At 39.0% G+C, this 25,359-nt stretch overlaps 4 protein-coding genes across 11 annotated transcripts in view; 3 read left to right on the top strand and 1 right to left on the bottom strand.

Moving 5' to 3' along the window:
• Positions 1-1,242: 1,242 nt before the first annotated feature.
• mrpl37 (mitochondrial ribosomal protein L37) lies at positions 1,243-5,271 on the top strand. The gene is made up of 8 exons (XM_044029319.1): positions 1,243-1,746; positions 2,177-2,360; positions 2,879-2,994; positions 3,684-3,872; positions 3,958-4,112; positions 4,225-4,356; positions 4,504-4,578; positions 5,053-5,271. Exons 1-8 carry the CDS (start codon positions 1,362-1,364, stop codon positions 5,128-5,130), a joined length of 1,314 nt encoding a protein of 437 aa, XP_043885254.1. The 5' UTR covers positions 1,243-1,361; the 3' UTR covers positions 5,131-5,271.
• Positions 5,272-6,229: 958 nt separating this feature from the next.
• On the top strand, positions 6,230-16,909 carry acot11a (acyl-CoA thioesterase 11a). Of its 4 annotated transcripts, none has more exons than XM_044022227.1 (19): positions 6,230-6,274; positions 6,926-6,998; positions 7,460-7,499; positions 8,351-8,549; positions 8,665-8,734; positions 9,406-9,466; positions 10,145-10,249; positions 10,358-10,493; positions 10,651-10,742; positions 10,855-10,916; positions 11,456-11,575; positions 11,661-11,799; positions 12,617-12,672; positions 12,962-13,028; positions 13,238-13,321; positions 13,417-13,550; positions 14,404-14,571; positions 14,653-14,779; positions 15,685-16,909. In XM_044022227.1, exons 4-19 carry the CDS (start codon positions 8,351-8,353, stop codon positions 15,907-15,909), a joined length of 1,845 nt encoding a protein of 614 aa, XP_043878162.1. In that variant the 5' UTR covers positions 6,230-6,274; positions 6,926-6,998; positions 7,460-7,499; the 3' UTR covers positions 15,910-16,909. The 4 variants fall into 4 exon arrangements, with proteins under 4 accessions (XP_043878162.1, XP_043878153.1, XP_043878145.1 ...); XM_044022218.1 differs by lacking the exon at positions 6,230-6,274 and adding an exon at positions 6,716-6,795; XM_044022210.1 differs by lacking the exon at positions 6,230-6,274 and having other exon boundaries at positions 6,740-6,998.
• On the bottom strand, positions 16,885-24,899 carry fam151a (family with sequence similarity 151 member A). 2 transcript variants are annotated; one of them, XM_044022199.1, is made up of 14 exons: positions 24,832-24,899; positions 23,939-24,032; positions 23,677-23,843; positions 22,314-22,451; positions 21,989-22,138; positions 21,740-21,902; positions 21,598-21,655; positions 20,593-20,682; positions 20,069-20,145; positions 19,836-19,972; positions 19,385-19,558; positions 19,030-19,145; positions 18,680-18,847; positions 16,885-17,789 (listed from the first exon to the last, which is right to left on the bottom strand). In XM_044022199.1, exons 2-14 carry the CDS (start codon positions 24,025-24,027, stop codon positions 17,478-17,480), a joined length of 1,839 nt encoding a protein of 612 aa, XP_043878134.1. In that variant the 5' UTR covers positions 24,028-24,032; positions 24,832-24,899; the 3' UTR covers positions 16,885-17,477. The 2 variants fall into 2 exon arrangements, with proteins under 2 accessions (XP_043878134.1, XP_043878129.1); XM_044022194.1 differs by lacking the exon at positions 24,832-24,899 and having other exon boundaries at positions 23,939-24,103.
• The window catches only part of dnai4 (dynein axonemal intermediate chain 4), a 13,617-nt gene continuing 10,663 nt past the window's right edge, over positions 22,406-25,359 (top strand). For all 4 annotated transcript variants that reach the window (XM_044022163.1, XM_044022172.1, XM_044022181.1 and 1 more), the window contains exons 1-2: positions 22,406-22,470; positions 25,132-25,291. In XM_044022163.1, coding sequence (XP_043878098.1) covers positions 25,233-25,291 — 59 coding nt within the window. In that variant the 5' untranslated portion in view covers positions 22,406-22,470; positions 25,132-25,232. The remainder of the gene's footprint in view (positions 22,471-25,131; positions 25,292-25,359) is intronic.

The following is a 25,359-nucleotide window of genomic DNA, read 5'->3' as shown; positions in this document are numbered from 1 at the left end:
TTAAAGTATCTTTCACTTTCACTTTCTTACACACATGGACATAATTCACTGTTTATCCTCTTAACATGACCCTTTACATCTTAACTAAATGCCTAATATTAACCCTTACCTTAATCCTAACCTAATGTTATCCCTGAGCCTAAAACCAAAACTTTACCCTCAGAGTTGTTTCACATGTTTTCACTTTTAAATGCACTTTTGAACCATTTACTCACAGATGAATAAGTGGAACAGAATAAAAATGTCAGTGAAGCCTTGAAACTGCTGTTGATGAAGAGAAAATCTTTTTTGACCTTCACTGAAGCATCTGTCCACTCCTGTGGAAATGTTGCATGAATTCCTGCCTTCATGACATTTGAAATAATTTGAATTAATCATTTATGAACCATTCGGCTTCCCTGATTCAAGAATGAGTCAACGTGGCCCGCGGAACTGAACTTTTCTATTAACTGGCACAAATGCTGTTTGATACTGCACTAAATCAACTGCATTTACTCTCCTACTCCTCTGTTTATGCTTGTAAAAAATAATGTGTGTTGAAGCAATGTGGGAGCCTCTTTAATATTTCATTTTTGAAGCATCTTTAACATCTTTATGGCCTTCAGTCCTGTGAGGCTGCAGTGGAAATTTCCACAGCGAGAGTGGCTGAATGCAAGCAGGCAGATGAAGCCCACTGTCATGACAACATACACACAGAGCTTCAGTGAGGAAGTGAAGGAGGACACGGAGGACACGGAGGACCTCTGCTGGCCAATGTGCAGTACTGCAACAGAGTAGCTCAAGCAAGCGCGCTATCTATATTACATTATATTACCATGATGTCTTTGGTACACAAGGTAGGGTCTTAACCACTGAGCCACTCCACCCCCTATAAACTGGCTAGCTAACTATCTACGAACTGGGTAGCTATAAACTAGCCAGATAACGATCTATAAACTGGCTAGCAAACTATCTACGAACTGGTAGCTAACTATCTATCCATTAACTAGGTAACTAACTATATATAAACTGGCTATCTAACTATCTATTAACTAGCTAGCTAAATATGTACAAACTGGCTAGCTAACATCTAGCTACCTAGCTACTACAATGTTTATCTATTTAGACTAGGAGCTACCTTATATTGTATGTATGCTGTAGTACATACTCCGCTACAGTAGGTGTCGGTATAAATACTGTAGCATGTACTCCAGTACAGTAGGTGGCGGTCTGCTCCTAACATATTGTTATCGCGATCCGCCAGAAAATGCAGAAGATTCTTGATTCTTCTCAAAATGGCAGCCCGCAGTAGTCGACTCTGACAGACACCGTTAGGTCAAATTATCAGCTTTAGAGTTGAAAACCTCGAAAAAAGCAGAAACATGTTTCCAGAAACGTCTCGGTGTGTAACCGCGGCTCTGTCGCCATTCTCTAAAACCGCTGTCTTGAAGGAATTGAGGCGGTTCTTCGCACATGGCGGAGTGTGCCGTCTGCAGCCCCGGAGACACTTCGGTGTCAGCCGCCGTCTCACAGCCAAGGTCCCCCCTCCGCGTAAGCCCAGGGAGAGAGTCCCAATCCCCGGGCTCGAGATGATCGACTACGGGGAGAGGATGCACTATGTGCCGGGGCTGGCGAAGCCCGTGAACCCAGACTGGGAGAAGGACTTCAAAGACCCGAGATATTACAAGTCTCCCCCGCCTGACAAAATGCCGCTGAGCAAAGAGAAACCGTGCTATGTGTTCAACCAGAGGAGCAGTTTACTAGAAGGTGAGCTTTAATCATGTATGACACATGTTAGTGGCATTAAACTGCCATTAAACTATGTTCCGTAACACTCAAACGTGGTTGTACACTGATGGCACTTTACATTACAGTTCATTAACAACATGGTCATCATTTTAACATAATATTGTCCTATATCTTATTTACTAAAAGTGTGGTGTGGAGGTAATAATACATTGTTAAATGTTATTATAATAATACAAAGTAATAGGAAGGTAATAGTTTAATATTGAGAGTGTTTATCAGTGTAAAACCTTGACATGATAATCAAAATTGTTTGCAAATAAACCTTCTGAAGTGTAACGCATTGAAACTATAAGGATTGAATCTCCTCCTCCTCCTATGAAGTGTTGACATCCCACCTGCCTGTGAGAAGAAGTGACCTGAGCCTCTCTGTCACCTCCTGTCTCCTCAGGTGTGCCTCAGGCTCTGTGTTTGACCAAAACAAAGCTGATCCCTGGTCTGCCGCCTCAGCTCCTGTCAGCTGTTGAGAATCCTGCCAACCAGATTCCAGATCAGGACGAGCGCGTGCAGAATGCCATCAAACACGCTCGCTTCTGGGACACGACAGAGGAACGGCCGGACAAAACTAAATACAGGTAGCGTGTTACAAACTGCATACTTCTGACATATTTTCATGACACTCACAGGTTTGGGTTTTTCTTTATTATTAGCGCATGGGTGTTTTATTTTCACATAGGATTTGTTCTTTTGCCTGAGGGTTGTTCCTCTCCAAAACAAACATCCATAATAAAGTTGTTAAAAACCAAGCCTGGATGATTATGGGGTAAACTTTTAAAGTCAAGCTTCTATTTTTTTGTGATCAAATCAAATAATATGTAATTAATTACAAGTAAACTTGACAAATACACAAGTACAAACTGTACATAATAAACTGCAGCCTTTGTGATTTGCAAATCTCTTTCAAATGTTACAAATTGTTATTTTGATTTGAAAACAATGAATTATTCAGCCTCAGTGAAGCCACTGAATAAAGCAGCTTTATGTTAAAAAACGCTGTTTCTCGGACACAGGATGACTCTGAGAAGCTGCTGACGTTTATTCACCCTCTTTCTCTGCTCAGTGCTCACCTTGTTCTCTTGTGTTTCTCCCTCAGCAACACTCTGTTAAACAACCTCATGCACCTGTGTGCAACTCTACAGTCCAGCCACCCGGCGATCGGCAGGAGGATGCTTGCGGAAAAATGCTCTTTAGCAGCTACGTGGAAAAGAGGTACAAAGTGTAAAAGTGTTAACTGTTTTTTTTTGTGTGTTTTTTGCAATTTCCAACATAAACATTTATTTTTTCTATACTTTCAGCACACAGTGCTTATAAGTGTGTTCCACTTTTGTGAGCCTATTATTGAAAATATTATTTGTATACAATGCAGCATTTTTAAAAGTGTAATAAGAGTTAAGTTAAGTTTTCTAGACTTGATGACCACTCAAAGCTGCTTTACACTGCAGTTTTGCCATTAACCCATTCACTCGCACTCATTTTTCAAGTGTCTTGCCCAAGAACACATTGGCATGTAGACTGGCAGAGCTGGGGTAAGCGGCCACAGCTTTTAAGTTGATCGATGACTTGCTCTAATGAGTTATCGTCACCTTTAAAATAACTGAAAGATAATTCTCTGGAAAAGTGTATTCATGGACCGACAGCTACATTAAAGACAGAGATCTGCAAAGTCCTGATAATTTGAGACATATTTTTTTAGATGTTTCAGTCCAACTAAAATGATGGACTGATTTAAAAGACAGACTCATGTCCAAAAATTATTCTTGTTGCGCGAGTAATGATGTCGGAAGATAAACACTAATGGCGTGTTTCCACCGGCTCTACTCACGAGGCGAGGCGACCCAGGCTGGGCCCATAGTGGAAAAAGGCCATATATGGACTTCAGCTTCTGTTTCTTGTACCAGGTGAGGACCTGTTCCAGATCCGAGGTCAGAACAGTTTACTGCACAGCTGCATGGATCCTCTCCCAGTGGTTTCTGGGAAAGAGGAAGTTGCAGAAACGGCAGATCATGTCATGCAATCCCTCTACCCAGTTTCCCCCACCATCGACCTGCAGAAAATCTATGTGTATAAAGAGGAGATGAACAACACAGGTGAGGACGGTTGTGCTCTTTCTCATCATTGTCTCTCAGTGTTGTGCCGCTTCCCTCACTACTGTCATCCCTCTCATCCAATCAGGTTTCAGGGATGACTATCCTTATCCTCATGTGCACACACTTTACATCCTGGATGGAGATGACACCAACTTTTCACTTCGTCGAGAACAGTTCAGAGCCAAAATTCTCATGTTCGCATTTGGAAATGCTCTGGCCCGAGCACACAAACTGTATGGGGTAAAGACATTGACTTCCTGGCAACATATACTAATATTCAAGATCTAAATCCAGCTTGTTCTTTGTATTAATTATAAATCATTGTCATTCTTACCCTCTGTGTGTGTGTCAGACTCAGCCCCAGCATGTATTAGATTGTCCTATAACAGTACAGGCAGTTGGGACCAATGGCAGAATTTTCCAGTTTTTGGTTTTCCAGCTCAACACCACAGATTTCTCAGGGGATGATGGCATTAAGAACCAGGTAAAACCGTCCTTATTATGCTACTGTCATTTTTACTACTATGTTCGTGAGTCAGAGTGTTTTTAGAACTCTCCTGAGAAATGCCACTACATATTGGCACAAACTTGTAATCAAGAATGAAACTGAAATGCTGTTTGCTCCTCTCAGGCCTGGCTGGACGAGGATGCTGAGCTCTATGACTTTGCTAAAGTCCGACCACTGATCAAGAAGAAACAAGTGAAGGTGAGAAAGTCAGTCAGTGTTGTTTCCATCACACTACGACAGAGAATCGGTTTATGAAAAGAAGTTTGTCTGACTTTGTCTGAAACAGTCGTGGTTAGAGTTAATGGGCGTGTGAAGGAAAACTCTTCTAAGAGGTTGCAGTTGGACCTGTCTTTAGTGTGTCTGTCTGCCTTCAATGTGCGTCTTTCTACCGTCCAGTGACTTCACAATATTTCATTTCTGTTTCTTTGTCAGTCCAAAAAATGCACCTGTTGTTCTTTGGTGTTCACGCTACTTCCATTGTTTATGTTTATGGGTCAAAGCCTTGTGGTAGGAATTGTGTATTTTAAAAGTAGTTTTAATCAGACAATGTAAATGTACTGAGTGCCATGTTTTAGGCAGCAACTGCTCTGTGTGTGTTTTTAACCACAGACTTGATCTTAAGTATGGAGAAGCTGAACAGTCTCTGATTAGTCGCTGTGTGTCTCCTTGCAGGTACCAGCTGGTCTGGCTGGGTACAAGCCCGAGATATTCAACAAGTTCCTGGCCATGTACCTGCACGGCGCTGTATAGGACTGCTTACCTCCTAACTGTGTGTGTGTGTGTGTCTGGTATCTAAACCAGTGTTATATCACAAAATACTTCTGCTCCTGTCCTTTCAAACAGCCTGTGACCTGGCTTACATCAATAAAACCTGTCACTATCTCACCTGTATATATTGTGTCTAAAGTTTCTGTATGGTGAGGATATTGTCTTGATCATATCTATAGTAATTTGTTTAATTTAATTTAATTTAATTTAATTTAATTTAATTTAATTTAATTTACTTAGTTTACTTAAATTTAATTTAAGATACTCTCATAGGGCTGGTGCATTATACAATATTATTATGCATTGTCTTTTTTTTAAAAAAAGAAAAAAGATTAATTTCCATCATCAATCAATCTTTAATGAGGAAAGTTTAATGTAAAGTTTCATGTGAGTAGTTTGAAATCTCTTTTGATTTTGAAGTGCCACGAGGGACAACCTGCGTCTTCACAGTAATTCCAGGACATTGTGCTTCAAAATCATTGTATTTTTTTTACCTTTTTTAAAATGTTCTCTAAAAAGTATTCATACTAACATGTTTTGTAATGGGGCCACACGGTTGGTGTAGTGGTTAGCACTTGCCTTTGCAGCAATGTGAGAGTGAATTGTTCTCTATATGTCGCCCTGCGATGGACTGGCGAACTGTCCAGGGTGTACCCCGCCTATTGCCCCATGTAGCTGAGATTGGCACAGCACCCCCGCGACCCTCTGGTGGAGGATAAAGCGGTAGATGATGACTGACTGACTGACTAAGCATTATACATTGCAATCAATGGTTTTAGTATTACCACTACCACAGTGTCATTCTTTATAATACCACTTGATGGCAGCAAAGTAACGTATTTCATGAAAATAGACCATATATGATCAGTCACAACGATCTCCACACACAGTCTGATCTTTTTTCTTGTTTTTCTTTTCCAGTCACCACATTTGTTCTTTCTTTTTTAACCATAGGAGAGAGGGAGTACTTTTCCCAACAAGAGTGCACGCTAATAATACACAACACCTGTCCACGCCCTCAAATGCAGCCTGACAGTCACAGAAGAATAACACGTTCACCTGAACTCACACACACACACACACACACCAAGACCGTATGACACGCGTGTCTGTAAAAAGAAGCCAGGTAACACTTTATCAAGATTACAGTGTTAATTTCATAGTGAGGTTTGACATACGCTCTTTAAAAGTTTGTAAAGTTAGCCATACACAGACACAGGAAGTCATTTGCTTTTCCTTCAGTGCTAAAGTAACCTACCTGTTGTTTTTTAATGTAGTCATTTAATTTAAATTAATATGCTAATTGATGTCTGTTTAATTGCTGGTATTTATGTTTTTTTCGTAGCGTTACTGGTTACTGGTCAGCATACTTACACTAAAACAAGTATAACGTCACAAAAGGTTTTTTTTCTTTACTTATATTTTATATTATATACGTATATCTTTATTTTCGTGATCTCTACATACGATGATATTGAAGTATACTCAAGTACTTGGATTCACTCACTGTCATTAATGAGCCCAACATTTCTAACACCGTGTTGGCTCGTCAGGCTTTTATTTTGAAATGTGTAACCGGAACATCACTTGACATTCCAAGCAGTCCGTGATTCTTCAGTAGCCGCGGTTCGGTTTGTTCTAATGAATGTAATGGACACTAAAGATAATGAGTTATTTGTTTATGTCACAGATGTGAACTCAGCTAGCTAACACCAGCTGTTACAACTGTAAAACAGCTAATGTGGCTAACTCTCACTGTGTGTTTGTGTGTGTGCAGTTATTTTTGTCGTTTTCCTGGTTTAAGAACGGAGAGAGAGTTTTAAAGTTCGCCAGTCAACAGAAATAATACGGTGAGTACAATATCTTACATGTAAAGCAAAGCTATTTCATATATACTAGTGAGTTTAGCTGCTCTGTGGAGCTATGTTAGCTGCTGTGTGTTTACACTTGTCTCATATTAAAAGCCTGTGACTCAGAGTCAGGCTGACAGTGGATAATATATACAGTAGAGTCATTGTTTATGTTTTATTTAATGTTGAGATGTTTGTGTTTTACTGTCAGTGACTGGTGCTGAACGGGTCCAGTCGGTTGCAGCTGCAGAATCTGTAGCTACATGCACAGATGGGTGTTCAGTTTGTAATATAGTAGTTTTTGTCACATTACTAACAGGTTTTCTTAAACTGGTAAATGTGTTAGACCAATATCTAACTATGTGTGTGTGTGTGTGTGTCACTGGATTAGTGCTTTTCGAGGTGAAAGTTTTGATTTTTAAAGTTTTCAAAGCAAAGCTAAACGTATCTTCTGCTTACAGTGAATGATTGTACAGGAAACCGTTGCAGTAGTAGACCAAGGTATGTCAACACTTCTCTGATGTGACCTGCTGAGTCATTAGAGGACATTGACTTTTTTTAACATTGAAATATCACATTTCAGTCAACTGCTAAATCAAGTGCCAGATATTTTGACAACCAATGTATTGTTTTGAGGGTTTATCACGATTTCAGCTTCTTTTTTTTAAATATGTACTAGTTTATTTGCACCTTTAACTCTGACAGTAAATCAAATATTTGATTAGTGGACATAACAAGACATTTCATGTCTCATTTTGAGGTTTGGGAAACACCCATCGACATTTTTCAACCTTTGTGACATTTTATGGACTAATAAATGAGTTTATTAATGAAGGAAATAATGAAAAGATTAACTAATCATAAAAACGATCGTAGTTTCAACCATAATATGCATTGCAGGCTTGTTTATGTGTATTATTGCTGCAGTATTACTGAGCAACAATACTGTTATTTTGATAGTCTGACTGAAACTGAGAAATGTTCAAAGAATGAAGTCGGTTGCTTCGGAAATTTGTTTAAGCAGTACATGTCAAAACAACCTAATTTGACCAAAGTGTTGTACAGACAATACAAATACAAGGTAAAATCAACATTTGAAATTATACATGTACTAAGATAAAACGAGAGAAAAACATTAGTACATTTGAAATAGTCTATGCATCAGCCATTGCTGAAACCCAGCAAAAGGTGATACATCCTCGGCTTTTTTAAATGTTTGAGGGTCTCGCTGCAGAAAATACTCTATTAACACTGTTTTTAGCCATGATCTTAGCATGTACAAGAGCAGCTGGTCAGCTGACCTCTTAAGACAATTAAAAACAAGTCCTCCTCCTCTCCCCTCATCTTTGAAGATGAGTTCTAGACTGTCAGGTGACCTGGAGAGAGACGAGGTGGAAGAAGAGGAAGAAGAAGAAGAAGAGGAAGGCGAGAGGGCGAACCCAACAGTAGTGAGAATGAGTCAGATTGTGATGCCCTGCCACAGCAACCATCGACAGGAGCTGAGCGTGGGACAGCTGCTCAAGTGGATGGACTCCACCGCCTGCCTTTCTGGTGAGACTGACGTGTGTGTTAGTCATCTATGTTGGATGTTGACTTTTATTTTATTGCTGAGTGTCCAGTATGTTGCAAGCACAGGACCTGACATATCTGTGTGTCATATATGCAGCTGAGAGACAGGCTGGAAGTCCCTGCGTCACTGCTTCCATGGACGACATCCACTTTGATCACACCATCAGGTAACAGGAAGTGTTGGTCCTTCCAAATGACTATGTGCATGTGTGTATATACACTGCCTGCCAAGGTCTGGAGTCTGTGGTGGCCAATCTGTGTGTGGAAATGATGTCTCGTGCTCCCTGAACCACTCTTTCACAGTTTGAGCCCGCTAAATCCTGGCATTGTTATCTTGGAATATGCCATCAAGGAAGAAAAAAATCAATTGATGGAATAATCTGGTCATTCTGTATATTCTGGTAGTCAGCTGACCTCATTCTTTGGGCAAATAATGTTGCTAAACCTAGACCTGACCAACTGCAGCAACCCCTTACCTTTTTGCATAGTTAAATCCAGGTGGCCAGACAGTGTATATTGTATATTAGGGTTGTAAATCATGATTATTTTCACATTGAATTGATCAGTCAGTTATTTTCTTCATTTCGTCCATAAAACGGTGATCTCAAAAATCCACCAATTTAAATTATTGAGTGATTTTTTTTTGTTATGTGGAGCAAAAAAAACAGAAAATAATCTGAAAATGTGAGAGAGTCAGAGTTTAATTATTTTAAAAAGCACTCAAACAATGAATCGATTATCAGAATAGTTGGTGATTAATTCAGTAATTGATAAATAATCAATTAATTGTTGCAGCCCTCCAGTTATACTCATTCTTCCTTTATGCTTCTCTGTTCAGTGTGGGTCAGGTGGTGAACATCAAGGCAAAGGTGAACAGAGCCTTTAACACCAGTATGGAGGTACGGATTGTTCTTTAGTGTTTTATGGCAGTTGGTATTCATAATGTTGCATCACTGCCTCTCCTCCTCCTCCCCTGTGATTCATGTGATGTTCTTGTGAAATAGTGCTGCAGAGGCAAGTGTTCTCAGTTTTGTTTTGGCCCAAGCTTTAATCTGAAGTAAAGCTAACATGACACCCTGATAAATGTGATAGTTCTGCCATTTACTACTTTATTTAGGCAGTCTGGTCAAAGTCTGCACCTTTTCAGCAATGTAAAATGTTTCAGTTGCTTCTGAATTTGAAATATGGATTTTTCTGTCTATTTTCATATGATATAATGTTTATACATTATCCACACTAGATATAGATACAGTATAATACATAGCTTTGAATGTTTGACCTCAGATGTGTGAAATATTTCTCTGTTCTCCACATTTGTTTGTCTTCACTCAAAAATCTGACTTTTATATAAATAATGTTTATTTTATTTGAAATAATAATGGTTTTTTTTAATAATATAAAATATTTTTTAATAATATTGAATAACAATTAAATGACTTGAATGATTAGTTTTTCCAAAAGTGACATGTTTTTCATGTGTTGACTCAATTTCTTTAATAGCTTATGTCCCAAAAATATGAATGGACAATGTGTATATTTCACAGTGAGTGACAGTATCTCATATTATTGCATGTCAGGTGGGCATACAGGTGAACTGTGAGGACCTGTTCTCTGATCGTCACTGGAGAGTTTGTAATGCCTGCGCCACCTTTGTAACCCAGCGTACAAACGCGGGGAAAAAGGTTAGTACGTATAGGTGGAAATAATTTTTTTTTAAAAAACATTAGGAGAATGTAGGATAAGGCAAGCCTACGTGTGTGGGTGTGTCATATGCTGACTTAACCTCACAGGTGGTGTTGAAGCCCATCGTGCCTCAGACTCAGAAAGAACAGGTCGAATACAGCGTCGCAGCCGAGAGACGGAGGGTCAGGATGGTACATGATGACATCATCAAAGATCTGCTCTCCCATGGCTTCATCCAGCAAGGTAGGTGTGGTGCACCTTCCTTCCATAAAATAAATGGAATTACAGTGATTACATTTTTTCATGATGTAGCGTTGGAAAGAAATTATTCTATTTCGCCTTTATATTTACCTATTGTACCTCCTCTTGATTCATGTGTGTTTGTTTGTTTGTGTGACAGCTGATAACTCAGCAGTTGGCAATGCAGTGGCAGCAGAGAAGACCAAGGTGGAGAGTGTCGAGCTGGTTCTACCTCCTCACGCCAACCATCAGGTGATCTATTTGGTCACGATTGTGGGGATTAAGGCTTTTTTCCGCGTGGTGTTTTTACTGTGCAGTGTAATCTGTGTAACTGTACCTCTTGTTTTGTTTGTCTGATCATCAGCTGAATACATTTGGAGGACAGATCATGGCCTGGATGGTGAATGTGGCTATGATTGCTGCCAGGTACATTCATTCACTGGATACACACACACACACACACACACACAGGCTTAATTATCCTTCTTTGGACACTGCATTGATTAACTGGGCAACCTTTACCATCACCAGTTAATGCCTATCCATAACCATAACCACAATTCAGTTCTAGTTCCTCAGAAATGAGCTTCCGCCTCATTAGGACCAGGTTTAAGTCTCCATGAGGACGACTGGTCCTAAAGAGGTTATAAATACACGCACACACTTATAGTCGGACATTTCCAAAGACTGGGTCAGGACCCACAGATGCATCGCAAGAGGTTTTTGTTGGTCCTTGAGTAAATTTTGCATATTTTAGTTAAGATTTATGTGAATATGGTCTTTAGAAAATGTGCATGTGATTAATTTACCAAATGTCTAGTAATTCAGAATTATAGGTTTTGCAGATGTGGCTGTAAAGTTGCTTAGTAATATTTTGCCATCTTTAAAATAAGTGGGTGCCCATATAGAAAGTTTTGCAAATGCTGCTGTCATGTTCTTGTATTGTGTATCTTCTTCTCTTTCAGTCGTCTGTGTCAGGCTCATCCGACTCTTCGCACCATTGATATGTTCAAGTTCAGAGGTCCTTCTCAAGTTGGAGACAGACTTCTGCTGAGAGCTATTGTCAACAACGCCTTTAAAAACAGGTAGAGTCATAAAGATAGGTACGATTAAAAACTGATCCATGTCAAGATAACAAGATAAGATCGTGTGTTTGTCCTTGTCATGCAGCATGGAGGTAGGTGTGCGAGCAGAGGCCTACCAGGAGGAGGGACCAAACCGACACATAAACTCTGCCTTCATGACCTTTGAGGTGCTCGATGACCACAGGACGCCATGTACGTTGCCCCGGATACGTCCTGAACCCCTGGTGAGTGAAGCAACGTTATAAGGGCTTGACACTGGTAAAACGACAGCAGGGCAAGTTATACTTTACAGAAATAAGAAGTCAGCATTCATTCTTCTCTGTGTCATTTGAGGTAGAAAACAGTAGCAGTGTCTGTTTTCTGAAGTGGCACGAAACCTGTCCAACCAGTGCTGAATGTAAGAAAATGATGGTACAAGAATGAGTCGTGACATGCACAAATAAACACAACAGAGGAAAAGAATGTGGCACCACTGCACATTATTGGAATGTCTCCAGTGAAGTCTGTTTTTACTTGATTACATTGTAGACAGAGCTTACTTTTGGATTCAATATTAATACAAAAAAATTACCCAACATAAAATCCCCCAATAAAATGTTTATTAAACGCATTGTTTTTTAAGATGTTGTATTATTATTATATTATTATTATTATTATTATTACTATTATTATCATTATTATTATTAAGCTTAATCAGACACAGCACTGAGATGTGCTCTATGAATGGAATAAAATTCCAGGTATATTGGAAATATTTTTGTATTTTGTGTCATAATTTAACTTTGTGTTATTGTTGATAATGACACATGAGATGAGAAGAAAATTTCAAACTGGCACTCGTGTCACAAAGGTTGTGGACCCCTGTTTTACATACATTATTAAAGTGGAGAAAACAGGCTGCTGGATCTGATGTGATCAAGATTTGAACAGGGACAATGAACTTTACCACCTCAGAGTTGAAAAGGTGTGGATGTTTATAAACAAAGAGGCTTTAAAGTGCCATGTATTTTATCTTTTCTTGTCTCTTTCTTTCATTAACAGGAAGGGGAGAGGAGGTTTCAAGAGGCCATAGCCAGGAAGAAGATAAGATTAGACAGGTTAATCATCTTTCCGCTCATGTTGTTCATTTTATTCTCCTTTTACTCAATAAAACACACAAACATTGGTTCCATCTTCTGCCTGTGACATTATATATAAAATATTTAAATGTGAATCTGTTATGTTTCCATCATACATTTTCCTTCCACATTATATGCTATATAATCTCTTTATGCCTCAGACCGTGTTTTAAAAAAAAAAGATTTATTTAACCATGATGTTTGTTATTTATTTAAGTTGACAGTTATAAAAATGATACTAATATCTCATCATCTTTTGTTCTTCCAGGAAGTATATAATATCCCGTACACAGGCCGAGGTACCTCGGTCCGTCCCCTGGGACCCCAGAAACCAGGTGAGAAAAAGACACTGATCACTGCACAACTACACTACATGTGCTACATTTGCCTCAACTGTGGTGCAAAGATGAGGACTCAAAAGTGCATGATTCTCAGAAAAAGTTTTAAAAGAATTTATTTTAGGACAGAGTACAAAAAAGTGCATAAGCAAGAAAATGCACACTGGGAAAAGACTAGAAATAATGTGTGTGTGTGTGTTTTCCAGGTGTATTTGAGCTATAACAATGTGTCAGCTCTGAAGATGTTGGCTGCGAGAAACAAATGGCGCCTCAGCTCTGAGAAAGACAAGGTATCTGCAGTTTGTCTGCTTGAACAGGAGTTTTTTTTTGATGTCCTTTGTGTTCCCTGAGTTTTTAGAGTTGACGGGAGAATCTGTGTTTCCAGGTCCGTCTTTACACACTGGAGCAGAAATCCACGCTGAGTTTCAGGGTGGAGGCTGAGGTGGATGTTCCTGCTCACACAGCCTTTCGTCTGCTGGCCGAGCTCAGCAACAGACCGAGCTGGGACACACACTATCTGTACACACACGTTTGTCTACTTTACATTGACTTCCACTCATTTGGACAGCCAAACCAAAGACTTATCCCTAACCTTAACCATAACCACTTAATGCCTGTCCTCAAGTCACATCTTAGTCCTACCTTTAATCAGAGGCTGAGACATGAGGCTCTTTCTCATCAGGACCAGACTTTGGTCCCAATGAGGACAACTAGTCCTGCAAAGTTTTGCAGGATAACAAACAGTCTTCGCACACTGTGAGTTAACATGACAGAAACCGGTTAGAGAAGAAACTGTGATATGTGTTCAAGGAACTGTGTACATTTAAAAACTTCTGCAAACACACAGACCAAACCTCTGGTGATATAATTTATAGATCTATTAACAAAATAGAATAAAGTTGTGTATCTTTCTATGGCAGGTTGTCTTTATCCCAGCTCTATATTTATGGTTGAGGGTTTATTTATGGTCTGCGTGTATGCTGAATATTTCTTGGCGGCACTTTAAAAACAACAACAGCTGAAATAAAGTGCTGTACATCAGTGATAAATGAAATAAATAAAATATAGAAACCTAAGACCTAAAAGACCTAAAAACAAACAAATGAAAAAGACAGTAAAAAATACAAACAGGTAATAGCAATGTGGTCGAAAGCCAAAGAGTAAAAAAATGGTCTCCAGATGATGAAGTTTTGGAGCTGATTAGTCAAGGTCCACAAGTATATTGGTCTTTAAAACACATTTTGTGTCTGCAAACAACAGCGAGAGGATCTCAAGATAAACTGATCAAGTGGCTGCAGACGGTCAAGTATTATCCTAAAAATGTGTGTCTTTCACAACATGGTTAATATTCCTATTCTCTGTCATCGCTCAGGAGCTGTGAGCTGATTCATCGTGTGGATGACGAGGACTTCCTGTACCGCGTGGTTACCCCGTCAGTTCATCGCAGATCTGCAGCCTCCCCGTCTTCAGCCAGTCAGGTAGAAGGAATTCTCCACGACTTCATCTTGTTGGCTTCCAAGAGGAACCCATGCGGCAGCGGGTGAGTAGAGTGACTCGCACAGTGAGAAGTGAAAAGGTCACGCACCCCTACTGTCAGTGTCTCAGTGTTTCTTTTCTGTAGAGATCCGTACGTCATCGCCCTGCGCTCAGTGTCTCTGCCCACTTACCCTCCAACTGAAGGGTATAACAGAGGGGAGGTTCTGTGTGCTGGGTTCACCATACTGGAGACGGAAAACAACATGTCACTGGTGAGACAAGAAACATGTCACTGTTTATCCAAAAATATGTCCCTTTGACACTGAACTACACTGCAGAGGTATGGATGTCAGAGTCTGGCATGTTAGCTATTCAAAGTTAAGTCAGGTTGTATCAGGTACAAGCACATAGTCAATGATACGCCCTCAGCACCGAGAACCAGTTTGGACACAAGAAAATCGACGTGAATTTTACTCTCTGATAACCTAAGTATGTGTTTTGCACTTCTCTCTCTCTGTTACTCAGTATTTTCTTACTGGAAACTGAAGTTTGTAAACCGTTCGATCTCCCACACCAAAGTCTATAAAGAAAATGAGTGATTTTACATCATGGCCACACAAGTCGATAATAATATAATATAATAATAATAGAGAGTTTGTGACTTCAGTGTTAACACATTACTCTAACAGGTATGTGAAAAAATACTCCCCGTGTCACAAGGTCACAAAATGAATGGTCGAGCTCAAGACTAGATGCAAATTTCTATTTACTAAGGTAGGTTGTGTAAACATGTACATAACAGAGGGATGTTTCAATATTTTACCATTTTCGGCACTGTTTGTCCTGTTGTGGCCAACAGAGGGTGCTGCTTGCTATAAAAAATTGTTGAGAAGAAGCCGCATATTACCAAAAGGGGGTTTTCAAACTCGTTTATTACTTTTTATTTTGCATAAGTTGAAATTCCCTGCAGTAGTTATTTTACCTGAGTCTAAGCTGATAATCACTTCTGATTAACTTAAAAAGAGATAGTAAAACTAAAAAACTAAAAAATAATGTCACACTACTTTAACACCTGTGGGTACAATCAAAAGTTTAGCTGATTATCCAAAATATTACTTCACACTCTGAGCAGGTTCATTAACCCGACCCAATTGTTATTTTGTGCTTGTTTTTCCAGATCAGCTACTATAACCAGGCGTCTCCTGAGGTCCTTCCCTACATTTCCAATGACATCGCCGGCCTCTCCTCCTCTTTCTACCACACCTTCTGTTCATGTAGACAGTACCTGACTGAGAACAAGCTGCAGTTCACCTCTGAGGAGCAAAGAGGTCAAAGTCAGGTCACAGACACAGACAGAACCACCCGTGACAGCGAAACTGACAGTGTGTCATTGCAGCTATAGACACTCAGTACTACTGTTCAGGCCAGTTTATATATATATATATATATATATACTGTATATATATTAAAAAACAGTTTGCGCTGATATTTGCATTAAAATATTTTTTAAAGGTACATATAGATCAAGAAAAAAGGGTCAATTTAAATTAAAAACAAACTATCACAAACACATAAGATGTAATTTAACATGAATTCACTTTGAATCAATGACTGTGAAAAGATGGAAGTAAAGCCAAAATACCCAGATACTCCCCCTGGTGGCATAAAGCGGCATACTGTAGTGAGTGGATCAGACATGAAACAACATAATGCTCAATTTTACATGAAGTCTGTTTTACCCAAAATATGGTTTGTGTCATTTTAGGTAGTTCTTATCATACGTGTGTTTCTGATCAGATGGGCTTAAAGTTATTTGATGCTGTTTCTGAAACTGAATGGTAGTTGTACTTAAATAGATAGGATAGATATTATATTTTGGGTTCATTTTGTACATCTTCTAAACAGTCTTTGGTTTGAATATGTAATATAAAACTATGCAATTGAACACAGTGGTTCTCAAACGTTTTGTGGCATTACCCCATTCAGATCAATTATTCACAATGAACTAGTATAATAGTAGTATAAAAAACCCTTATAATTCACTTCATATTTTCCTTTTTGTCATTTATGGCAACCTGCAGTGTCTCTCCCCTCCCTCTAGGGGGTGTTCCAAGTTTGACAATCACTGATTGAAAGGTTTGATGGACTGTAGAGGTCATTGTAAATATAACCAAATATAGGGTTGAAAGTAGAGTGTATTTTTTACAAACACTAAAGGTGGTACGTTGTTAGTTGGAGCTACTTGAGTCCATTTGCTGACAGTAACTTCTGTTTTTTCATTAAAGAAACAAACAAACATGTCACACAGGGTCTTTCATAGGAATTTAAACTGTTATTGACATTTTTTACATTTACACTTTAAGAACAGACCAAAGCATTTTATTAAACAGTTTAATTTTAAAGCTGTCATCAGTGATGCCTCTATTCTTGTTTGACAGTATGTATTTCATCATATGACTTTAATCTACAACAATATACAGACTTGGATGACGGAGAACCTTCACAGACTTAAGTGAAGACTTAAGCCAGTTAAAGGTGAGTTGGTGATCCCTTAATGAAAGATGACAGATTTTATGAATGGGCATTTTATATTAAAACTTCCCTATGGCTGTTCAATCTCTCACCGTGTCAAGTAAACCAAACATCTAGTGAATTGAGTCCCTGCTCCCAAAAACATGGAACCACATAGCATAACCTCATGGGAGGAGGTAAAGATCTGACGTGATATTGAAACATGTTGAATACTGGGAAAAATGCTGTCTACATTGTTTGATTTAACATAATATTGCAGTACAGTGATGCTTCAGTGTTTGTGATACACTTCATGTAATTCCAATTTAGTTTCAGCTAAATTGGACCAAAACATGTTATGACACTTAAATGTGTCTCTAACATCTGCTGGTTGTTGTTTGGAGAGTTTTCTAGAATATTTGCCCTGTTTTTTAATGATGATACATAGAGTATGTCTGCTCAGGACTGTTTACTGATCACATACAGGTTTGTGTTTGCTCTGCCCGTGCGCCGACTCTTCAGTCCTTTCAAAACGTCTAAAGTTTCAGCACCGCTCTCTGTGTCCTCCTCCACTATGAGGTCGTATCTGTCCATCAGTGCTGGGACAGAGTGAAGTCCCCGGTCTCCCTCCGGCAGCGATGCTGTGATCAGATGTAGAGCCACTCTCTGAGACAATCCTGCCACTGACGCTGGGACGTAAGGAGGCCAGCTGTGCTGTGTCAGGACGATGGTAACGTACGGGAACAGCCTCTCTACTGTGGACACAAACTCCTGTAAACAGACACACTTTTTAAACGGGATTATTGCAAGTCTTTGTTTGTATTTGCAGTAAGAATATTAAAAAAAAAAAAGGTAAAAAGAACAACACGCAGGGCAAGTTGCACAATCCCTGGAATTACTCTTGAACATACTGCTCACAAAAAGTGCAAATTTGTACATTGCCAGTCAACTATTTGTGCATTTTTTGTATGTATTATGTTTTTTTTTTCTTTATCATTTACTTACAACAAATACCACATAAATAAATGTTTTCCTTGGTATATTCAGTCTCAGGTGGACATGCTGTGTCTCCCCCTGTTGGAAAGTCTCTGTTATGCCTTGGAGTTACTTAAAATGACCACACCTGTGGATATTTATCGTGTTTTACTCAGAATACACACTGCCTCTTGAGTGCTGTCCTGTTTCTTTTGCAATTTATTCACACTCTCGTAGATAACCTTTAATCTTCAAGTGAGCCGTTTGTTTACTGTCCTTTCTCTTAACACGTCATTTTATTCTCAATAGCTAAACCAGCCATTTCCAGGAGATGTAAGTTTGATAAATGAATCAACTCCATTCAATGCACGTGTTATTCAGCAGATATTAAGCAAAGAAAATCTGCATCTTTAATTGGTGACGCCCCCGAAAAGCAAATCTGTAGATCCTGACCTGGTCTCTGAGAATGATGGTTCTAAAAGACGGCAGTGGGAATAAAACTCTCGACAAAATGATAAAATTGACCCAAATTTAGATCTTGTGAGATGAAAAGAGAATACACAACGCAACCAACACATCTGTTAAAGAAACCCTGTGACCTACATTCTGAAACAGCCTGATACTTTACTACGTGTGCACGTAGTGTGTGTACTCTGCTCATGAGTGAATGTGGAGTGTTTTCTTACACTGCTCTGTAAACTGTCCACGTCGATCCACACAGGCCTGTAGAGCGTCCCTCTGCTGTAAGCTGAACTCAGCACAGTGAGAGAAGCTTCCAGGAGCTGCTGTGTGTGAACTCGGAGGTAAAGACCCCAGCGAGCATCAGCACTCTGTTCAAGCAGCTGCAGGACGTCCTGTACACACACACATTCACACAGAGACAAACATCCTATGTGATTATTATGGACATATCTCTTTTAATTATGCTTAAAACTAGCAGATAAAGTCATTTATTAAAATGTACTGTTGTGTTCACACTATTTCTTGCCTTAGATGATACAGAAATGATTTAAAAAATGATGACACATTGGGTTACCTGCAGTGTGAGGGGCTGCAAGCTCTTTCCAGAACCTTCCACCAGAATCACACCAGGTCGTGTGATGTCAGAAAACATCCGCACCACCAACATACCTCCTCTTTCTCCGGCACCATCTCGATACACATGGAATCAGAATCATATCGTTTATATATTGTCACTTCTAAATATACATTCAGCCTATATGGACACAAACTGACAGTTCTCTAATTCACACATTCACACATCTGAATCTCTGGATTCACTTTTGCCCTGTGAGTGGTTTTCTGTCATTCTTGGCTTCTAAATCACAGCTTTTTATTTTTTTTATTTTTTTATTCTTACAATCAGTGACTGTTTTGTTGTCTCTTCAGACCTGTGAGCTGAGCCAGTAAGGACGCGCGGTCAGTGACTGTGAACCAGTGGACATTCAGGCTGCTGCGCTGTGTGACTGCTGTGGACAGGAAGCTGGTGTCCGAATTGTGGTTTGGACACAGGAAGTCCATCAGGTCTCCTCCAGGGTAGAACGTCCTCACACGTCCCTGCAGCCCTGTAAGTAATCAACAATAAAAAACAACAACAAAGAAACAAACAGTTATTACAGTTAATATTATTTAAAAATGTCTCTAGTGAGTTTTGTCTAGTTTTTTTCATTTTTTTTGTCTTAAAATTGTTCGATTTACAAGAAAACTGGCTTAGTTTTAAGAATTCTATACATGCAAAATGTCCTTACTGCATTGACAGATTTTTCATCTTCAATCTTAAATCAATTTGTGAATATTTGGGGGTATATTTCTTTAGTAGGCTGTTGAGTATGTGTGTCTTACCTGCAGCTTCTTTAAACTGAGACAGCGTCGGTTCATAAATATCATAGTAGACTCTGGTGTGGTGGGTGTTGTCACGGACAAACAGCAGGTCACTGATATTTGGATGATTTGACCCCTGCCACAAGGTCAGACTGAACCTGGAAACAAGGTCCCAAACAGAACAGTCATCATTTTTATGTCCAGGCTGTTCTGTTTTTTTTTTACACTGTCATGAAGGAAACTGTGTGAGTTACCTTGGAGACTGATTGAGGAGCCAGCTCAGGTGCTGCCAGCCATCACGGACCAACAGGGCGTGGACTGGAAATGTTACCTGAGGAGAGTTGGTAGATGTTTTACTGACTCATTGTAACATCTTCACATTCATATTGGAACCATTGGAACTACACTGTCAACAAACCAGAGCATGGTGGTGGTGAATATAAGCGAAATTATATAATTTTAAACATCCCGACTCTCCTATACTGTATGTACTCGAGGGAAAACACATTTCAAATATCAGAAACTGTTTGTGAGGTTCAACTTAACTAAAAATGAGTTAAAAATGAGCCAGTTACAAAATTACATTATAAGAGAATATCGGTCACTAATGCAACACAACATAAATTATGTCTGATAATGATAAATTGATAATTCAATTTCTACATTGTATTAAAAAGGTCTTTATATGTCATAAACTGATGTGAAATAATGAGTAGAACTCATTTGTTGATGCTTTATAACGTGGGCGACCTTTGTTGTTGTTTTTTTTGTTGCTCACCCTCTGTGGGACGTCTTTGATGAGACTGTACATTTCTTCTACCATGGACCTGTTGTAGGATTCAGTGAAGAGTGGAGGACCGTAGGCCACCTGTCAGAAACAATGTCAGTTCCAACCATTCAGCCATGAACCTGACCTTACCTATATATATATACATATATATATACATATTATCTACCATTCTTAGATCCTGTTGGGTAAAAAAAAAAAGTTTGAGGGCTGTATATCAGTTGCCATGACCTCTGAATTCCTCCAGACAATTTGTTTGTACATTTGAATTTTGGGTTATTTGTTTCTGGTGTTCTGGTTTCCTTGTTTTACTGTTTTATTTTGTAGTTTTATTGTGTGTACATTAAGTTTTACTTCCTGTCCTGTCTTCTCTCTTGTTTGTCCTAATTTAAGCTCAACACTATGTAGATTCGGGCTGAACGATTTTGAAAAAATGTCTAATTGCAATTATGAGGGAATGCTACTTTTTTACGTCATTATTCTCATTTTCATTCAAAGAAAACATATTTAAAATGAGCACTGTGTGATATTTGATCTGCAAGAAACAGTTATGTAGAATAAGATGTGCACAGATCAAGACAATAATTAATCTAAAATGATATTCTGACACACATTTAGGCTTTAACAAATATTGCGCCTCCTGTGATTTGAAAACTGAAGTAGGCTGTGTTGCGATTTTGATAAAATTATGATTAATTGTTCAGCCCTAATGTAGATATCTAAATGTATCTAAAAATATTTAGATTTCTTCAATATTTTAAAATGTTTTCTCCACACACTACCGGGTTATCAGCCACTTAGTTCTGGCTCTGTATCCTGCCATTAAAGCCAATGCAGAAAAGGGATGTGGTGTAGTGTGGTCTACTGTAGTGAGTAAAATGTTATTACACGTTTGACTTGTATTGTAAAGTAAATTTCACAGATATAGTGCTTTACAATGATATAAATTGCTAGTAAAGTGCTACGGTCAAGCTTTGTCTGTTGATTATGTGATACCTTCCATCCAGGAGATAAAGTCACATGTGGAAACTTCTCCTGAATCAGCTGCAGAAATCTGGAGGAGGAGGAGGTGGAAGGAGAGGTGAGTGTTACTGTTGAAATAAAGGTCCAATATGCTGATACTGGGTTTATGTCTTACACAGTTCCATTAACTGGTGGCAGAAAGCCCGGGACATTTGGACCTCGTAGGATGTCTGCGTTGAGCCACACCGGCTGGTTTATACCTCTGTCGCTGTTCTTCTGACGAAGCAGGTCTAGTGACAAACCCACTGACTTTAAACTCTTGAAATCCAACTTAATCCCTGTAGAGAGACACTGAGCTCAGAACAAAAACCTTGCTTTTATGATTTTACGCACATATAGTATAATAATAGCTCCCCAACAAAACCTTTCTTTGAGGGCAACACAGCGTCCAGCCACTGGTCCAGAGTGTTGTCACTGAAGATGTCGGGAGGATGAGCCATGATGGGGATTGGCTCTTCACTGGGCGTCCCAAGACCCTTCACGGTGACGTCAGCCTCCAGGATCATGGCGTCACCTGAGAGGGTGATGACATCATATAAGGTGCTACATTCATACATGTTATCACTCAGTGTGTCAGTTCTTCCAAATGTTTCCTGGGTGAGTTTTGAGACTTTATTACATCTCTAAACTGTAGAGTTTAGAAACAACCGTTTTCTATTTTGTGTGTGTGTGTGTGTGTGTGTCTTTACTCGCTAAAGCTTTGTTCATCTCCTCCTTCTTGTTAGCCCTGTGAAACCATGTTGCCAAGAGACCGTCAGGTTCGCTGATGTTACCGGACTGAACCAGGTAGTCCAGCATGTCTGCACCAGTAGAGGGAACAGGAGAACCTGAATGGACACATGAAATGTACGTAAGTCAACTGTGAAATCAAATTTCTTTAGTTCATATCAATACAAATGTCAAGGAACTGCAGTTAAGGGTGTAAAAAAAAAAGCACAATCACAATCTCGGAAACGTGTGAAAACTGAACTCAAGAGGTTCAAGAGGAAAGTAAAACTGTAAGATAACCTTGAGGTGGATATTTTTCAGAAAGGTTTTTGTGGCTAAAGTGAAATTAAATAAATACAATAGTGAGGCTGCATGTTGCTCATCGCACCTTTACGTTTGTGACAGTGTTTGTATTATAGATCACTTTTTAAGGGAATAGTAACTAAACTGTAAGGGTTTCTGTCCCTTTATTCTATGTTTAATGTGTCTTGTGCAGTCATTGCATTCAGTGTTACACACCAAAGTGTATTTGAAGAGAGAAAACTCAGCCTCACCATATCATATCATATCATATCACTGTCTGTTCATATCTAAGTGCATATAAAACCCACTTTGGGTTCGTGTTTTATTATTTTACAGCTTGTGGTTTCATGTCTTTGAACACTCACTCACTCACACACAACACGATTCGACCGAATGTGACGTTGATGAATCTGACGAGCCGCGGACGTTTACGTTACACATGACTCTCCTGTTTATTTTAGGTTGTTGTTGAGTCATTAGTGAACAAGCTTGCATTTTAGGACTTTTACAGACATTTAGAAAAAGTAATGTTTGTGCGATAAACCCTATTTGATGTGTGAAGTCAGCTATAAAATGCAGTCAGTTTAAACCCTCACATGCGAAGCAGGGGATAAAAACTCAACTGCTCCTCCTCAATTAGAGAATTAGAGATTTATTAGACATTGTTCTCTGTTTAAGTCATTAAGAAAACACATATAAAGTTGTAATTTTAATTGTAAACATAAAGCCCATACCAGTGGTTGCCTAGAGCTGAACATACGTAGAAATACACGTTATCATGTGAACTTTGACTGCTCTAATCAAACACAGCTTTGTCTTATAAAGCTCACGTGTGATGTCCCGCTGCACAATCCTGTGTCCTGTTTATGTGTTTCACAATAAAAAAAGATAGTATATGATGCAAAATAAATCAGTTAATATTAAAAACAGACTAATCTAAAATGAAGTGAATGATAACATGGATGGCAAAACACCAAACAAGCTTCTAAAGCCGCATGTAATGGATTGGTTTGGCCCTCAGGCCATAGTGTGAGAATGTACCTGACTCTTTGGTGAGCAGCACAGCAGTAACTGTGATGACAGTGAGCAGGATAACAAGTCCCACGGTCAGACATATGATGATGAGCTGTTGCTTTGTGAGACAGCCCAGGTAACGCTCCTGCTGTCCCCTCTGTCCCGAGTCCACACCTCCATGATTGGACCTCATTCTGAAGGACACGCAGCGAAACACAGGAGAACTCTACACCTGTCTGTCAACGATCATAAACAGAAATCCACATGGAGCAGAGTGTGGCTCACTGACTTGTTTTGTCCCTCTTCTTTGCCTCGGTCTGTCCTCCTCTGTCTCTCACTGTCCTCTCCTTGTCTCATCCTTCTCTGCCTGCTTCTCATTCGGTCTGTTGGAGAATGACATAAGAGACAGATGGACAGGTTTTGTTTGCCTCCTGTCATTAAACGGCGTCTTATCTGAGGAGCAAAGATAACTCGTGCACACGCTCTCTTCACTTTCCCCTCAGCCTTGACCGCTCCACTTACAGCTCTGTTCTAAGGTCAGGAATAAGAAGTAGATTATAACAAACAACGTTTATGAAAGGCACAGTTTGTAAAACTTACACCCACTTTCAATAGCTTGTCAATTTATTCACTTTAAGACAGTTTCTAATTAAAATAATTTTGGTTTTGCTTTACTTTGTACATAAATCTTTGTTTTATTATCTTTTTTTACATTTACCACTAATTGTGTGTATATTTGTTTTGTCTTTTATTTTTGTTATACCTTTTTCAGTCTTATTATCCATTTGTCAGTCCCCCATGAAGCTCTTTGATCTACAATAACTCTATAAATGATCTATAAATAATATGTTTTTCTTAGTTTCTGACCAAGATGTTGATCTGCATACCATGAGTTCAGAGTTTCATAATTATTTTCCTGTACTTTTCCTGAAACTTTGTGTGTGAATTTGACTCTGTGAAAGGTTTTATAACGTAAATAAGTGCTTTATTATTATTATTATTATTATTATTATATACTTATCATTGAGCAGATTATAAAGACACTTTTATGTGCCATAAAATGTTCTCATCTCACCTCTTTCCCTTTTTTTAAATTTGTTAAACGTTATTGAAATAAGTGTCTAGTAAAAGTTTTTTGCCAAATGTAACAAATCAAGGATGAACACAAATAGAAGTACTCACATAAAGAGTCTTTTAGTCAGAAGTATTCGTTCTTCTTTCTCTAAATAATTACTCCGGAAAAGGAGGGACAAAGCTGCTCTGCAGTGATGAGATAAGAAGGAGGTCTCACTCGTAACTGACTTGAAACCACCTCAGATGAACTCAAAATCAGAGGGAATTTGCTGACTTTTTTTTCACAAAAATGTTTTCTGATTTTTTTTTTTATGTTTCAATTGTGAATTGTGATTAAAGATATTTTAATTTAAAAAATGACTTAATTAATAATCAATAATCTCTATTTGTGCGTTAACCTGTCGTCAGTCAGAGGCAGGGTAAAGGGGGATGGAGGGTAAAAGCGGTATCGTCGCTTGGCCTCCTGTTGCCATGGTAACCCCCACGCGTAGACGCGCAACAACACCGAGATGTCAACGTCGGCTCTAAAAGAAGACAGAAAGAAGAGACGAGCTCTGGTTCTGAGGCCGTAAGTTGACACAGTGTCGTACAAATCTTGTATCTCGATTGTGTGTGTGTGATTTTTTGTTTGTTTGC

The sequence above is a fragment of the Solea senegalensis genome, linkage group LG1, assembly GCF_019176455.1.
Source record: "Solea senegalensis isolate Sse05_10M linkage group LG1, IFAPA_SoseM_1, whole genome shotgun sequence".
Classification (NCBI taxonomy): Eukaryota; Metazoa; Chordata; class Actinopteri; order Pleuronectiformes; family Soleidae; genus Solea; species Solea senegalensis.
Note: the sequence above shows the minus strand (reverse complement) of the source record. Positions and strands in the feature narration are given on the sequence as shown.

Bases quoted from the DNA above. Each gene is read 5' to 3' on its own strand.
- mrpl37 (XM_044029319.1), top strand. From the start codon at position 1,362: ATGTTTCCAGAAACGTCTCGGTGTGTAACCGCGGCTCTGTCGCCATTC. The intron at 1,747-2,176 runs GTGAGCTTTAAT...CTGTCTCCTCAG, and splicing joins GAGGAGCAGTTTACTAGAAG to GTGTGCCTCAGGCTCTGTGT. The intron at 4,357-4,503 runs GTAAAACCGTCC...TGCTCCTCTCAG, and splicing joins ATGATGGCATTAAGAACCAG to GCCTGGCTGGACGAGGATGC.
- acot11a (XM_044022227.1), top strand. From the start codon at position 8,351: ATGAGTTCTAGACTGTCAGGTGACCTGGAGAGAGACGAGGTGGAAGAA. The intron at 10,494-10,650 runs GTAGGTGTGGTG...TTTGTGTGACAG, and splicing joins CCATGGCTTCATCCAGCAAG to CTGATAACTCAGCAGTTGGC. The intron at 13,322-13,416 runs GTATCTGCAGTT...CTGTGTTTCCAG, and splicing joins TCAGCTCTGAGAAAGACAAG to GTCCGTCTTTACACACTGGA.
- fam151a (XM_044022194.1), bottom strand. From the start codon at position 24,087: ATGACAGGAGGCAAACAAAACCTGTCCATCTGTCTCTTATGTCATTCT. The intron at 22,139-22,313 runs GTAAAGACACAC...TCACCCTCTCAG, and splicing joins GATGAACAAAGCTTTAGCGA to GTGACGCCATGATCCTGGAG. The intron at 20,146-20,592 runs GTGAGCAACAAA...AACTCTCCTCAG, and splicing joins TCAAAGACGTCCCACAGAGG to GTAACATTTCCAGTCCACGC.